At 39.6% G+C, this 17,714-nt stretch overlaps 1 protein-coding gene across 2 annotated transcripts in view; it reads right to left on the reverse strand.

The window, feature by feature from the left end:
- LOC110845178 (cardioacceleratory peptide receptor) overlaps nt 1–17,714 on the reverse strand; it is a 46,419-nt gene that overhangs the window by 1,457 nt on the left and 27,248 nt on the right. For both annotated transcript variants that reach the window (XM_035846553.1, XM_035846552.1), the window contains exons 3-13: nt 15,225–15,363; nt 12,492–12,598; nt 6,339–6,432; nt 6,198–6,234; nt 6,000–6,073; nt 5,289–5,378; nt 5,111–5,203; nt 4,410–4,556; nt 4,029–4,156; nt 3,896–3,948; nt 1,886–2,136 (exon numbers count right to left, since the gene is read on the reverse strand). In XM_035846553.1, the coding sequence (XP_035702446.1) occupies nt 1,886–2,136; nt 3,896–3,948; nt 4,029–4,156; nt 4,410–4,556; nt 5,111–5,203; nt 5,289–5,378; nt 6,000–6,073; nt 6,198–6,234; nt 6,339–6,432; nt 12,492–12,598; nt 15,225–15,363 (1,213 nt within the window). The remainder of the gene's footprint in view (nt 1–1,885; nt 2,137–3,895; nt 3,949–4,028; nt 4,157–4,409; nt 4,557–5,110; nt 5,204–5,288; nt 5,379–5,999; nt 6,074–6,197; nt 6,235–6,338; nt 6,433–12,491; nt 12,599–15,224; nt 15,364–17,714) is intronic.

The raw sequence follows: 17,714 nt of genomic DNA on the forward strand, positions 1-17,714 counted from the left end.
ATCTCAGCCAAGAAATGGTCATTAATAGGAATGGGTAATCCGATCCTAAGAAATCCGATCCGATCCTAATCCGTCGGATTATGTCGGATCGGATCAAGGTTTTTTCTGATCCGAGGCCGATCCGGTCGGATCGGATTGGTTCAAAAATCCGATCGGATCAATCCGATACTTCCCATCGGATTTCGGATCGGATTTCGGATTGTATTATTTGGATCAATCCAGCTTGCTTCCTCTATTCACCCGACTATTTTCCACCCACTATTTCACAAATTACGACAGATTTCAAAAACAATCTTTCTCTCTCCTACCTCTAACATAATTTGTCAACACATTCGTCTAAAATTGATTGGACAAAGTAAAAAATTCTTGTTCAGCTAATATTAATAGTCGCAATTCCTTGATAAATTTTCTATTGGTCGCTCGAAAACACTACGAAATAATCTGTCATGAAGCATTTTAGATTTTTCAAGCCTATAATATTGGGTGAACAGTAACTAATTACTAATTACAGTTGACAGTGAAGAAAATTAAAGTGTAGGGTGGATAAACTGGTCTATCTCCAACGATGGCCACGATCATAGATTGTAAGTTTGCAGGATGCAATCCCAGAAATAAAGTGATTGGATTACGTCTCTATTTTTGAAAAATTTTAAAAAGCGTAAGGGTCACTATTTTTGTCTAACAATGGAGGTCTCCCAAAGTAGTCCCACAGATTTGGACCAAACTAGCGTCAATCGATGAAAAATATAATTAGTATGAAATTTTCAAATGGAACTATCTGCCAATGCGCAGGTTTTGCGGAGATATTTTTCTTCAAAGCAGAAAAAATGCGCAGCAAATTTGGAAAATGAAACATTATCCAGCCTTGGGAGTGCGTTTTCTCCTCTTTTTATGCAAATATCTCCGTCAAACCTGTGCATTGGGAGAGAGTTCCATTTGAAAATTTCATAATAATTATATTTTTGATCGATTGACGCTAGTTTGGTCCAAATCTGTGAGCATACGTTAGGAGACCCCATTGTTAGAAGCGCACTGCTCAACTCTCGCGATGACTTGCTTCCTTTGAGGCTTTATTTCTTGACAAATAAATAGCTCAACTGGATGTGAGCATATTTTAACAATTTGTCAAAACTCGCCTTATTAAAAAATTCGCTACTTTGCTCAGAAAATCGCACGGAAGTGTACAAGATATCAAAAGTGTTCACATTTCACTGCGCTATCGATAAAAATAAAGCCTCCAAAGAAACATATCGTCATGAAACTTCAAGTGATTTTTTGGGTCAAAAATTGCGACCTTTGACCCTGATTATATTTTTAAAATTCTGGAAGGGCAGCCCCAATATTTCTGGGCTACCACTCTGAAAATTTTCAAGCTGATATCGTGGCCATTGTGTAAGATAGAAAACTCCATCCATCATGCAATTTAATTTGGCCCCCTATTAACTATTGTCTATTCAATATGTAGGGTGAAATTTAAATTGCTTTGTCGGTTTTTAGTAACCACATACTAATAGGTACATAATTAATTATTGAACCTTGTTTATGTATATGTATAATGCATATTGGGGAGTATTATTATCCTCTCTTGAGTAGGTATACATAATATGTATTACATATGTATGTAAGTATTGCAAGTATTAAATTTTATATATATATGAAATTTATCTATAGATATAACCATTTTAGTAATCCGATCCGATCCGAAATCCGTCGGATTGATCCGAATCGGATCGGATTGGTCGGTCAATCCGCCTCGGATCAATCCGATACCCGGATTAATCCGAGTCGGATTGATCCGATGACCCCAAAATCCGATCCGATCCGATCCGAAACCATTCCTAGTCATTAATTGTCTTGTTGTACGAGTCTATATGTGTACACATACCTTTCGTGACCACACCACTGACGTCCATCGCTTTACGGATTGTGGTGGAGGAGAAACGGTTCATGGAAGATTGGCCAGGTCTGCGGTAGGAGTCGGTCAGGGAAGTAAAATCCGTTCGGGTTTTCTGTGAAATATCCTGATGGTGGTGGGTCCCTGGTGGTCCAAACTTCCTTTTGTTGGTGTTGTTGGGGCTAGACTTTCGCATTTTGGGGCATATTCGCTTCACAAACCAGTTTACGAGCTTGATTTTCCTGAAATGTTGAAACAACAAAAGTTTTCAATTTACAATTGAGTTTTTCCATCAACTTTGATTTGCACGGAGGAGGAAATCTTAAACATTAAAAGTTTTTTGCCGTGAAAGTTTCTCAAAATTTGAAATTGAAGTTTATATTTTGCTATACGATTCGTAATATCTTCTGGGTACATCTTCACTATCCTTCACACGTACGGACGTTGCATAGTTTAATATATTTATTTTTTACACATCACTCATTGTCTGCTCAGGAGGAGAGTACGCCAACCTGATAATGACAGATCTTGATGTCCTTTGGATATATGGTAGTACCCCCTCTGAAAGCAAAAAGTGTGAAGCGGTTTGATGCCATGGCCCAATTTACGCCCGTCACACCCCTTTGAAGGCGCGCCCGATGCCAAACTAGCTGCACTAAAAAATTCGCCAAAAATCCAATTTTGTTCGGATTTTCATAATAGTTACATATTTATGATCCCACATAGTTGCTTTATCATATCAGATATCAATCTGAATTTTTTTGGAATTTTGAATTTTTTCAAGCCATGCCCTTTTCAGGAAATATTCGAAAATATTGAAAATTTCTGAAAAGTTAATTTTGCAACTGAATATGATAAAGGGACTATCTGGGATCACAAATATATAATTATTATGAAAATCCGAACAAAATTGGATTTTTGGCGAATTTTTTAGTGCAGCTAGTTTGGCATCGGGCGAGCCTTCAAAGGGGTGTGACGGGCGTAAATTGGGCCATGGCATCAAACCGCTTCACACTTTTTACTTTCAGAGGGGGTACTACCATATATCCAAAGGACATCAAGATCTGTCATTATCAGGTTGGCGTACTCTCCTCCTCAGTGAAACGATGATACTCATGAAGTTTTGATTTCCTGTTTCACCTTCACTCACGATATATCGTGATAGCAGCATAATAAATATTCGCCGTGTAACGTAACACATAATACTACATAACTATGTGCTCAAATACTTTTGTGGAAGGGGAAGCAAGCAGATCATGTTTCTCTACTCTCGTGACTCGTTGGTCAAAATCTAAAGTTCAAACGTTTAATACTTTGTTCGTGAATTTGCCTTTCATCGCTCAAAAAATGTACATATTCCTATCTAACAATCTCTCCTTCATGTATATCCAGCAACGATGGAAGAAAAGTCGTTTCGCAAAATGATTGCTAACGGCTTTATTGAATAAGGACATCGGATCTCCTCTGTGTGCACTGTCACCCGTGTGACTTCGCATTTGTGCACTACGCTAATAAGTCGGCTACCTGTCTGGCTGGTAGGAAATATATGAAATGGAATGAAAATAGCCCTGACCATGGCCCTGCTGGAGTTTAGAATACTATCCTTGTCAGTCTCAAATTACAAGAGAGTTCGCACTTTCACCTCATGTGCACTCCCTTTGGAGAGGAAGTGTGTTGACGAACACGACTCCTTCCTCCCAATAATGGCAATAATGATGGCTCCTCGCTAACGTCACTCAGCTCCATTTTAAGCTCTTCTGATCAGTTGTTCATTGTTAAGTATAAAATGCTGACAACAATAATCCTCGCCTTTAAATAACATGTCCTTTGAACTTAACATCAAAGCTGACATGACAAAATTGGTTGTTAGCTTAAAAAAATTATGGACGCGCTGCCCAATTTTTAGAGAGCAAGGTTGATGCAACGCAAATAATGGTACTGATAAAAATACAAGCATGAGCTAATACATGTCGAGTATAAATAAGAGGAAAAATGAGGCACCTCAGATTTCTGCCGACGTGCGTGGAAAAGAGACAGTAGATAATCGGATTTGCCTATAAGGAAAATTGAACACGAGTTGTTATATTAGACGTAAATATTTTGGACTCCTATTTGTACATCTATTTACACGTACCGCACTGTTGAGCGGGGATAAGCTCGTGAAGAAAGTGCTGACGGCCGTCATGGTCTGCGTCGGGGGGATAAAGTCGTACACTTGCAACATGGAGAACACGACGTAGGGGCTCGAACAGCAGAGAAACACTGGAAAACAACCAAACAGATCAAATTCACTCCTTTCCTATTCTTATTATTATTTTCGTATAGAATCAGCTTGAACTCAATAATTTCAAAACAGTGGCATCGTTGACTCGGCATACATATTTATTTATAGATTAGCCATATTTCAGTCACAGTTTCGTAATTCACAAAACTGCACCTTCCATGATTAACTACTTTTATGCTGTAAACTAGCACACTCACTTGTGTTAAATGTGGATATGCGCCAAAAACTTACCAAAGACAATCACGAAGGTCATTTTGACGGACTTAATCTTTGCCTTGGGAATTAGCCCTCGAGAAGATGCTCGTCTCGAATCGTCATCAAACAAAGGGTCCGTCTTGTTCGAGCTGGAGTTCTTGCAGGTCCGTCTCAGTATTCCGTCTGCGAAAACAAGTTTTTGGTAATACATGTTTAATATACCATTATCGCCCTAAAAACACAAGGTGAATGCGTCATGAAAGTGTGATCGTTGTTCGTTATTGATCCTAAAAAGAAAGATCCAAAGGGTCCATTTATTAGTTTCCTATTTTCAAGTTGATCGTCTCATGCCTCATTCTGTATTTAGAAGACATTTAGGCCTCGGACATGTTATATCTCAATATCTCATTTTGTCTTCCTTTCATGTTTCCCAAGCACTTTACTCTTTCTCTTCGTTGGTTTTGGAAACAGGTATTTTTTTCCATGCCTCGCTCATTTAACTATTTGTTTTTATTTAATCACAAATGAGAAGCAAATATGTGCTTCGTTATCAAGCTTGTAAGTCAGTCAATTTCACGAATGAGCGGTAATTATGTGCAAAGCATGGAATAATTATTGTTTAATGTTACTGATAAGTAGTTTCCACATCACTTCATCAAATAATTGCGAAAGTATTAGTCAAGAAAGATGGAACATGTCAGTAGAAAAGTGTAAAGCAAATGATGAGTTGCACTTACTTGAAGTATTTTTGTTACCCTGTGGCGTCAGTATGCGAGACTGTGTCCAAATAGTGTGGACCATGATTGTATAGCAAATCGTTATGATGAGGGCTATAAGTGAAAAAAATGGCAATATTTTAGTACGACAATAACGTTGAGGAAACTAGCGATAATTCTCATATGATGGTCATCTCACCTGGAATGATGAAGACGGCGAAGGAGACCATCGTGATATATATTTTCCATCCCAGGTCACTCAGGTCGATCCAACATTGTCTCATGATGTCTAAAATAATACACCAAGATGTCAATACTGATCACCTCACTTTACAAAGTCTTATACAGAATCCAACTCTGATAGTCTGTCACCCACGTAATATATATTCACGGCCAGTGCATATACTTACGTATGAAAGTAAAATCTGCCCAACTTCGCAATTAATTTAATATTGTCCTTATGCTCGTTCTTTAACCTAATCAGCAAAGTTCACCATTCATAAAAAGAAATGCTACACATCTACATATGTAATCACGACGTCATAAACTTTCCCTTCTGAATGTTATCTAAGGAAAAGGTAACAGGCTTTCAACAAAATTAGTAGTTTTAAGTGCATCATTAAGGTTTTTGAACTTTGTCACATTCATGAGTTCATGAGAAGTCAAATTCGCTATTCATCAAAACTTTATGTTCATGTCCTGTTCATGTCCTACCTGATTCCTGTCCCTGGGAACTAAAACTAACTAATCCTAAGACTCGCTCGTTTGCACATATCCATTTGTATTGGTAGGTTCAAGTTAGTGACCTGGCTTGCTCAACGCACTTTCCAGGAACATGTCGAAGTACTTTTTTTGTTATCTAGAACATGATCCACGCGAATATCAACATCATTAATTCGGTACAACTCACCTCCGTTTTTCTCGTTGATCAGCTCCTTCTCAAAGAAGATGAAGAGAATGGGAATGGCGAAAGTGAAGGATAATCTGAGAGGACATTCAAGACATTCATAAATACATTCAGTGGAGCCAAGCTGCTTAACTTAAGCAAACTTTAAGCACTTATGCTGCTTGGTACATTTATTGAAGATAGAGATGAGTGATTTCTTACCCCCATGCGGAAGCAATCAGCAGACGAGCGCGTCTCCCTGTGAGAATAGAAGGGTACAATTTTGTAAATTGGTGTGTTCAGATCAGAACTTGACAGGAAGAGCTCGTTAGGAGTGGAAAAAAGTGAAAAATAAATACGTACAACTTCCCGAGAACTTGAGAGGATGGGTGATGGCGTCATATCGGTCGATGCTGAGGGCGACGAGCACGTAATTTGAAGCAAAGATGACAACCACCTGTAAAGCGACTTGATTAGCTTCTCTAATTCAATTATGCTCTCACTACACTTTCCTCTCGGAAAATTCGAGTTCCAAATATATTTTTCCTTCGTCTCGTTGCGTCAGTGGGTGTCAAGGTCTTTGAAAATATACAACATATAAATATACACCATCCCAACTCATAATTTATGCATGGGCAGCTCTCTCAATTCCCATTATTCTTTATTTCCAGGTCGACGTACTGCCCTTTTGCACCACTGCTTAATTTCAGGAGGTTGGGATCGTTTGAACCAATTATAAAGCTCGCTGTGGAAGCAGTGGTGATATTAATTTGCTGCATTTCTTCCACTTTGCTGAAGAGCCAGTGAGCACTTTCTATTTCGCCTTGACATTCGCTGTACGATCAGAAATGCGCTTAGTTATCCGTGAAAACTGTTAGTGCATAATAGTTAATGAACAGAGAAAATCATAATCATTCCTCTGATATTTTTCAGCAGAGTCAGAAGAGTTTCACGAGGAAACCATTACCCACCGGGTTCTATTTTGAAACGCATGTTACACTTATAACATATGTCAAATATCAGCCCTAATACAGTTATTGCTACGACATAACAAATGCCATAATGACTCGGAAACTAATTTCATTTTCATGTTGAGAAAAGCAAAGGGAATATCGCCCACTGGGTGAAAATCGACGTTCAGATCTCATTTGCATTATTCCCAGAGCAAATGTACACCAATTTTACTCTGGACCAAGTAACTCAATTATTGTCAATGGTGGCACGTGTCATATTGATTTCAAACGCATAAATGAGACAATGCAAATGAAAATATCGGTAGCTTTAAATTAAAATTTCCTGTACCATGAAATTGTTCAATTACTGCCACAAGAAAATTACTACACATGTAGCATTGATATCGATATTCTAAACATTCCTGCCACATGTATTGTCCATTCAGTGCAGCAGTGTAGGAGAAAGGAAGGGAGTAATTTGGGCCATAAAATGTCCATCTCTCCGATGACATTATAATTGGATTTCTTTGTTTCTAGTTTTGCTTCAGCCATTAAGAATTCCTTTCGAGGATAGGTACACATTATTTTGATGGGTCGTGTAAAAGGCTTTCGTGAGTGGAGAACACTCAACTCCCTTGACTGCATTATCGTACAAACGGCACTTTTATCTAGAATCAAGAGCCCATCAAGGTCTATAATCAACTATCTTGTGTGACATAACTTATATCCATAATTTTGCATAACTACACGTTTAGCACGAACTAGGGCTTATGGATCATCGTGTCTGTTTGTCTGTACGATAACTGTAATCTTATATCAAACGATAACTGCCTTGTAATCTTTTCTGATCGAGTTGAACTTATTAAGAATTTGTGGGCTTCCATTATTTTCGAATAAACGTATTTAGGAATAAAGCACCATGGTTCGGGCTTAGCAAAGTCGCACTCTAGGTTTTTATACATGAAACCGGTACATATTTTGCAGTGCTTAATTGGCCTTGGAGGAGTTATGAGTATAATAAAATAGACGGGGAATAAAAATGCCACCGGGTTTGCATAAAATGTTTCCCAAGTATTACGAGAACCTGTTCAAATTGTATCAAGATTTTTTCGAGGACACGCTGCACCTCGGCCTCTCGCCCCACAAACTTTCCCTCTCCAAACCAAACACCAAAGTCCATTCCAACTCCGTGGGAGAGATAGGATTGGAAGGAACTTTCACTTTCAGTGCCAAAGGGCAGCATTTCCGGATGCTCAACCAAGTGTTCCTCTACTGGATTCTCCTCTGCCACTGCTTTCTCTTCGCTACAACCATGGATTTGGAGAAGCTTGATGACATTGGTGAGAAATCCAAGCTTTTAATGAACGTGTCGTGGATCAATGGCATCCTCCTCTGCGCCGCAATCATATCCGGCAAATTGGTGCACCGAGATGCAATCGGAAACATGTTGACTCATTGGGTTCGCTTGGAATTTGATATCATTGGTAAGTAAATAAGCACGAAGTCTTTATGTCGTGCATGCACTGTAAATACAGACTGGCACCATCGTCTGTTTTACAATATGGGCTCGACGGTGTGGACAAATTAGTTACATACTCGTTATTTTTAGCTACTTTACTATTATGAATACGTAGGAAAGGAGGCAAGCCTAGTGAAGAATCAGATGCAGTACGTCTCCTTGCACATCAAGTGTTACAAAGCATTGTGGAAGTCCAACGTAGTGTCGATGGCCCTCTTGGCCTTCCTCCGCCCCAGATTTTCCCCATTCATGAACAATTTGGTGGCCACTGAGGATTCCCAGAGTGTTAAGGGCTACACCGTCTACGTTCTGTCCGGAGTGGCGGAAACCTACTTGATGATCATGGGATGGGGCGTAATCCTGGAGTTTGACGTCGTCCTCACCACAATCTGTCACAGCATTTCCCTCTGTCTCAGGAAAATTCGGCATGATCTCACCTCGGAATCTGGTTTTGGTGGACGTGGGGAGGCTGTGGAAAATGGGCTGGATCGTTACAAAAGCTTACACTCGCTGGTGCTGAAGATGAACGTGATTTACTCATTGACCATCGCAATTCAAAAAGCCATTGCAATTGTCATCATGGGCATCTCCCTCTACGCCATGCTCAACATGAGCCGCTCGCCAGTCGTGTTCTACCTCTTTTGCAACATGTTTGTCAGCTTCAACTTCAAAATTCTGGTGGTTTTTATTCCCGTTGGGCTCATCGTGACAGAGTCCAAGAGGGTCGTGGGAAGCGTAATGGGCCGATTCTCTCAAACTTTCACCAGGCGGACGGCATTTCGAGCGAGAGCGTTGCGAAGAGAGATGCGCTGTTTGCGGAACCTCAGAGTATTTTGTTGGCACTTTTACACAATCACACCCACTGCCGTCCTCGCCTACCTTTCCTTCGTTACGAGCTACATGGTCATGTTCTTCGAGTCCTAGGGATTCGCGTAAAATGGGATTTTTTGCCGGTCCCTATTCCTCGCTCCTAATGCGAAACAATCGAATTGAAAATGTCGATACACTTATTATTTCATTTTCACTAACAAACAATACCAGCAAAAATGTGAGAATAACTAGCACGAATTTCTCGGGGAAAGTCTAATAGTTACGCCACACAAAAGATGAGATGAGCTGTCCATAATGCAATGTTATTAAATTTGGAAAATTGGGGATAAAATTCTCTTTAGATCCATATTGCCATAATGCGCAATGGGTTTTACCCGAGATATCGGAGGAACGCATACCCAGCGTAAAATAAAAATGGGTACAATCATGTCTCATTTCCTAGGACAATACATTCACCCGGATCAGAATATGATAAAATTACTCAATTGTTCCAAACAAATCCAACCATTTAGGTTGAAACATGCCCCATGCAATTCAATTCTGAGCCCGTTTGGCACCCGTTAAATGACACACGCAGTGTATCCATTTCCTCGTTGAGGAAAACCATGCAGTGTTTCGGGCGTTATCCAAAATAAAATCGAATCGTGCCATTTTCCAAAAACAGCGTCGTCTCGTCCGTTTCAAAAGTAATGGACATATTCATATCGAGCAAACAAGAGGAATATGAATTGGATAGCGTCGAGCAAAAATGTTTACTCGAAATGTTTCTGGTATTTTGACCTGTGAGCTGAGTGGGATTTATACATGAGCGAATTTGAATGAGAAATCTGACTTTCCCAAGAAATATTCGCCCATGTTTTGCGGTGCGTTTGGTATTCATTCAAAATAAATATCTGTTTGAATTCTAAAAGCCACTTTGTTCTCATTCCCATCCAATTGATTGTGTGCTTAGCTCAACGAGATGGGAGAAATAGATATGCAAAAATCTAGTGTTGGGTTGATAAAGCCCGAGCCAGCCAGTTTTCTCGTCTCTTTTCTTAATTTCGAAAACCAGTGAGGTTTACCCTATATTTACTGATAACAACAGCAGCTTCTTTGTTGTGCATTAATTTGCCAGCATATTCAGCATGCAAAATTTCAGCTTTTCCAGACCAACAATTAGTTGCAGTAGTCCCCCCACGTAAATGACCCCCACTGGTCAACTACTAGACCCTTCTTTAAACTCATCCATGACCTTGTCAAAATACGTATATATATTAAAGACTACTGTAAATTGTAAGCTTCATTTCATATTTTTAGAAAAATCTCTGTTTGATATGTATTTGTTGTAACTTGTAAACCAGTCTAATCGCCTGAATGTGACCAACACTTCAATAAAGGTAAATTGATTTGAATTAAAGTTGGTTGAAATCGGTTCAGTGATTCGTCCACTAGTGCGTCACAAACGGACAGACAGACACGACGGCTCCATAAGTTCCGCCTTGGACTACAAAGCTAATTTTGGCGATGCTCAAAGATTTTCCTTTCATTCCACGAACCATCACGATGATAACACCCATAAATTGGTCAACTGAATGAATGCGGAGGGAGCACATAAAAAGAAATACAAGTCGCATTCCATAATTCAATTCCTTATTTTGCATAATGTGAAAGTCGAATAAGAGAATCTGAGCAGAAAGCAAGCAGATTTTTTCCACCAAGTCAACCACGTTTGAGGAAAATGACCGCTTTCCTTTTGGCTGAGTGCGAGCTCCGACGAAATTGCTTGGTCGCATGAAATGAGGGTGAAGGAGGAACAGTCTGTGCAAAAAGGGATCCATTTATCGAAGACAAAGCTCCCTCGCACAAGAAGAAGACTCGGTTTATTTTATTACGCTTCACAACATCAGAGAGAATGGGGGACATCATCCCAGTCCATTTTTTCATAACAACATAGCTCCATCCACTTACTGCCTGCCATTCCCTCAAGCCTCACTCCTCAGTCAGTGAGAGTTTATTAAATATGAAAATCAGTCGAGCTTCACTTTCTCCCTTGAAATGAATCCCTTTGTCAAAACACGTCGTTGATATCCCATTTGCCACCAAGTCCCCCTTCTCCGCCGCCGACGCCTCCCTGTTGCAAGCTCAATATTGAAATATTGCCTAATTTCGCAATTTTCTCCGTCACTCAGCTCCCCCAACGTGTGCTCTAATCTCGGGCTGAACAAATGCAAAAGTCACAAAACCCGATGGGAATATAAAGTCTGATTGGGATTTGGAATTGAACGAACGTGAATGAGGTTGAAGGAAAGAAAAAACTTGGAAAATAAACTTTCCTTAGTTCAACAGGATCCTGATTTGTCCTCGGATCCAATTCTCTCTCACAAAGAGGAGCATTCTCAAGATCCCACGGTCACCGGTGGACAGAGCCACTATTGTGTACGTACTAAATATATACCACTCCTTGCAGTTGCAATATTGAATGTCACATCTTATGTCACATCATGTCACATAATGCACTCCTGACGGATGATGCAACTTCAAAGAGGTCTAAAATTATACTGATTATTACAACATTTTCCAGCAGAGAACGAGATTTTTGTGAGCACACGAGTTGAGAGTGATTATTTATATAAGCGTCATCAGAAAGGTCACCACTGCTACATTTGTTTCGTAAGACCAATAAAGTGTATTTTAAAATACTGCTGCTGACGACGATTCACGTAACTTCACGATCGAGCTATGTAACTTTTCACTCTATTTTTTAGTTCATTTGAACATTAAAGCAAGATTTTATGGATGTAAGCTTATTAGTAGTTGACGTATGTATTTGGTCCAATCAATATGCACGTGCCAAACCATAGATATTTGATTCGGTGTAATTTCCGCAAATTTGTTACAAAAATGTAAAAATGGAGGAATGAAGGAGGAAATTAAGAGTTTGTCGTCTCAATCTTTATTTTTTGCGAATGTGCTCAGAATCTCAGATGGGAAGAAAGACTCGCATTAATATTCCGTTCACGAATATCCATAAATTACATTATTTTTCAGTCTAATTCCGGTTTGTTTTAAATCCGATTAAACTTTTCTTTTTATTTCGCTGCTCGCAGTTGGCCATCTGAGCATTTTTTCATTAGTATAATGTCGCGACCCTGGTTTGTCCAAGTCGTTCCAAAAGTCTTTGACGTTCTCATGTTATCTTAATCTAATTGCTCTATTTTTTTGGACACAAACCTGAAAATATTTGACAAGTTTGCAAGCAACGTTCCCCAAGTACCATTGACCAAGAGTCATCTTCCAAATTATGTCAGTTAAGACGTTCACAAGTCCCACGGAGAGATCTGAAAACAGAAGACATTCACAATTTAGTACTCTTTTTTCAGTTTAATGTGGGCCAAGCTCAAGCATGAATATTTTACACATTTTCAGCAATTCATAATTCATAACACGTGGACTTCTGGTGATCCTTTTTTAAAGAACACTGCCAATCTAATTATTCAAGCAGCCAATTGAAATTCCAACTCCCCCGCTCTATGTTAATTATTTATTTACAGCAGTCTAATTTGTGTACATTTTCATATTCACTAAATTGTATTTCAGGCAGCATCAATTATACAAAACTGACTGATGGACACAGTTTTTGCCACAATTGGCGATTAAATGTCCATTTAAGGTGAACAAGATGAGTAAGGCAACGTTCCAAAACGTACTTGAATGTCATGTGAACGGAGAGGTAATCGTGCAGTAAAAACTTGCTTCTCGTTTTGGGCGAGGAGCCCACATATCGTGGGAATTAGCTACACATATCACAGGACGAGGACAAAACCTCGGTATAACCTTTGACATACATGCAGCATTCCATGGACGCGGTGCAGAAGAGATTTCCACCACGTCGAGAAGGGACTGACGACGAGAAAGCCACCGTGACTGTAGCTGGCCGACTGGAGTGGAAAAGTGAGCAACGTGCCAAAACTTGTTCCCGACTGGAGAAAGTAAATGCTCAGTTTGTGATTTCTTTGCGTGTCGAGTGTAAATGTCTGACGGACACCACTCGGGTGTCAGTCAGGTGATCATTCAAGTTGTGAAAATGTATTTACATCCCGCAGCCAGGCTTATTATTCAGTCGAGTGGTGGTCCATTCAGGAGTTCTCTCACGAAACTAACTTTCCCTGAAATCTGTCTTATGAACAAATACGGAGCCTTATTTATTTTTAACTGTGTGCAAGAGGATGAAAATGCCTTTCAAATTTTAAAGTGGTGCTCAAACAGACATATTTACTGAGCCGAGTGAAGATCTTTGTTTCAGTCTATGCGTCCTCGTCCTTCGCCACACAAATAAGTGCATTATCTGCCCAAAACTAAAATATCAAACGGAACTATGACTATAAATAGGGCATGATTTTCGTATATACCCAAGACTTGAATAATCTTCAGAAAAAATAACGATGCGGAAATTTAGAACGAACACAGGAAAACATTCAATCAATTTAAAGCGGGGAAAGTTGTTGTTGCACTGAGCATGTTGACATGGCTTTCTCCGAGTGTATGTAAGGGAGGTTGCCCTTGAGTGAAACAAGGTTAGGCAAATCCAGGCTCGGAATAAATAGCAGAGTTTGTTGTCTCAATTTGGATGAAGAGGGAATTTGGAGCACTACGCCGACCGGAAGGAAATTCAGATCTCAACTCTGAACTCTTTGGAATGAGTGAGGAATGGGAATGGGAAACGATTTCAGGCAATGAATCACTTTATTGACTCCCAATCTGCTCTCAGTCTCTCGCCACCCACAACCTCGGCCCAACCAACTTCCCCATTCCTCAGGCATCCCGTCCTGCAATCCATCAAAGAGATAAATACATAAAACCAACTTTTACTATCCATCTGCGCGGACCAATATGATATCAATCCAGGCAAACTTGTTCTCCTTTGTTGCTACTTTTATGTGAATTTCTCCAACTTCTTGTGTTGCAAATGGTCAGGAATCCCCTCTTCCGGGAGCCGGAATATCTTGCCTTCATCACAAGTAGCTCGAGAATAGCCATGTATGCAATAAGTGAGTGCAATAACCTTTTAGAACCTGAAATTAATTACTACGCGCATAACACAGACCGACCTCTGGCTCCTGAAGGTACAAGAAATTGTTACAGCCACCCGTAAGTTTTGGGTGCAATCAAATTATGGCAAAAATTGCAAAGAATTATAGATGTAGTAAATGCTGGGGGAATAATTTCCAGTCTCTGGTGGCCCATATAAGAACCGATTTTTCCTCCGTGTGGGAGATTCCACCATCAGTTCATCCTCCTGCTAACTAAATACTTATGTAATGGCGAGTCCACCCCTGAGGAGCGGAGAAAGTACGACTCCTCGCCTATCTCCTCGCCTAACTTTTCCCACCGCTCGCTATGTGAAAACACATGCAAAGTCCGGTTCTGCGGAACGAATGTGTGAAAAATTCGGCTGCAATTGCACTGGCTGACTGACTGTATGGGGAACGAAACTTTTGGTCTCTTCACTTCCTGCTGGGGCTGAAGCGCGTGAAAATTTATGGCCACATATTTAGCCTCCCTGCGTCACTTTCTCACGAACAAACGACCTACTGAGAGATCAACGATGTGCGTCGCAAGTATTGTTTTTCCTATTGTGAACTTTTTGTCTTTCTTACTACACGTCGCTCTTAAGCGACGATTAAACACATTATTATTCCATAAGAAAACTAACTACTTTTCAGTGTTGGGCTGCACATTGCTAGCCTGCAAACGTGTCTGAAATCTCATTATGATCAGATTCCTACCATGGACGGTTCGTTGTAATATTTACTTATTTATCTCGACACTTGCAAAGAAATCATACACGCGTCAACTTGTCACAGATGAGGTAAAAGTGGTCCAGGAAGGGACTCATAAACGTACGTATGTACACTGCTTGGCTATCCACTAAATATTTCAAAAATATTTTAAGGTCACACAAACCTGTCAACGCCAGATGCATGATGAAAAAATTCATCCGTGACTTTCTCTGTGTCTTGGTTAGCATGAGACTCGCCAACACAGCCGAGTTTCCGATCACGATGAACAAGAGGAGAATCCAGAGGAAAGTCAGCGTCTCAAACTGCAAAAAAAGAGAAACAACATCAACATTAATTTTCAAGCTTTACTATTAAATTTGTCCAGTCGTCGCGGGTTGAGCTAAATATGTGCAAAATTAGCATTATTAGCGCATAGCTATTTAGAAACACTTGGAGCGAATAAACTATTTTGTTCAGATCACATGATACACGAACAATTGGAGAAATCTAAACGAAGAAATGGCTGAAATGGCACCTATTTTGGGGATGCAGCAAGTTGTCATTCTTTCTATGTTGATGTGCACGAAATAAATACCGAATAGCAGTTTATTAGAAATGTGCTGAGCAGTTGGAATGTCTTTCATCTGTAATGCATATGCAGATCTCTGTAACACGGTGTGTGCCCTCGATTAATTTGAGTAATGCAGTGAGTTCGTAAGACTACAATAAACTCGACAAATTATTTGTGTAGCTTCTCTTCTCCTTTCATGAAGCTTAAAACTCAATTTTAGCTAGTATCTAAGTAGGCCTTTCTATCCTGGAATGTGGTCCATGGAACGTACAAGTGCAATTGAGAATGAAAACTCTTGCTCTATTTTTAAGTATTTAATGTAAGAATTGCATGTTATATGAAAAAGTTCTAGAGATTTGAATGTAACACTTGTTTGCTGTAACTTGAACAGCAATGCACTTCCTGGCTTGCAGGGTTTGTATTGTTTCATGAAATGAGATTTACTTACTTAAATATTTTGGAGGTCATTATGGGCCCCAAATTTGTCATTCAACATATTCACGGAGGATTCGTGATGTAAGTTGGTACGCGTTTGTGGAATGAAATGGAGTGCTGAGGAGTAGTTTAGCATGGCTCGAACCCTTCTTTCTCCTCCCTTTCTCAGATATTCTAACAATTCCGAGTGGATTAACCGGGGACGTATAATAGAACTAAGTGAAAATCCTTGTATTCAAATTCTGACAATTTTTCATTACGAGTGTACTCTGAAGTCTTTTCTTCCCGAAATAGCACCCACAACTTTCAATTAGGATTAATTTCATGGTCTGAGAAAAAGTAGGAAAATCCTCCAATTTGTGTAAGAGTCCATTACAGAATATCAAAATATTTGTGGTTTGTCCTCTCATTAATATGCATTAGCTCGACTGCAGCTTAATTAGAAGCTGGCTTTTAGTTTCCTACTGACTGCATCTTGGTCTAGCGTCCAGAAACGGCTTGTGATCTCTCAGAGTCGACCCACACCCATAAATCTGCCCAAGAATCTCATTAGCACAGCTTCCACTTAACATCCCTTGATTGTATTGGATCATCAACCTCATTCATGATTAAAAAACACATTTGGGTCCACCAACTTCCCTCGGGCGCACATGCACTCATTTGTTTGTGCATATCAATATGTGCCTGTGTGCGCTTATCTTGTCTTGTATGGTTAAAACCTAAACAAAATCCCGCAGCCGAGTCTTAATACTTAATGCCCAGCCCAAAAAGGTTGAATAAATAAATACTGTGTTAAATACTGCCTGGATTTGTAAAATGAAATCAAAGTACAATTTCCACCCACGCACAAATCCGGATTTTAGAACGGCGGTTTATTCTAGCGGCTCAAAAGTACAAGAGCTCCCGCAAACTTAATTTCGTACGACTATGAGTCCAACAAAGTGTGCGCATCACAGAAGAGTGAGTCCTTTATGGGACGCTAATTCTACGACGTTTGCTTGGGCGAATGTTTGTGTGGGTGTAGAGAAAGCAGTGAAAGCACCTGTGACAGGAAGTTTAGAGCAACAGCTACGACTTTAAAAATTATTCTCAGCCCGTATGCCTACTTAACATATGCGTTAATAGTATAAATCGGATAAACGGCATCGCATTTCAAAAACCATAATTTAGGCATGGATTTGGGAAAAAAATGAGTATGGATGTGTTCTAGCAAATTTCTAATAGGATCGGGTAGTAAAACTAAACTACACTCTAAATGAAAGTTGTGTTAAATTTACCTAACTTTACATTTTTATCTAAAGTTGTGTAAAATTTATCTAAATGTGCAAAACAAATTACCAAACGGTTGGGTAACATCCAATTGTTGTGTCATCCTCCTTTTTTACTCAGATTTGAGGAATTTTATACAACTGTATTTAGGGTGATATATCCTGCTTGGATCATGCTGACATATGCATATTCTGCTAACCACAATTAATGAAAGATTACTAAAAAAACTTATGAAATAAACAAGGGCGATGATCCAATAACATTTACGTAACGATTTATTTGATCCTTTTAATTGCACCCTTTCATGACATAAGTAATATGACTTTTCGGTCTGGTTTGTAGATAGTGTATTTCGGGCCGAAAGTCGTCGGTTAAGTTGAACCACTCATACCGCATCCT

Source organism: Folsomia candida, unplaced genomic scaffold, assembly GCF_002217175.1.
Source record: "Folsomia candida strain VU population unplaced genomic scaffold, ASM221717v1 Fcan01_Sc001, whole genome shotgun sequence".
NCBI classification, from domain to species: Eukaryota; Metazoa; Arthropoda; class Collembola; order Entomobryomorpha; family Isotomidae; genus Folsomia; species Folsomia candida.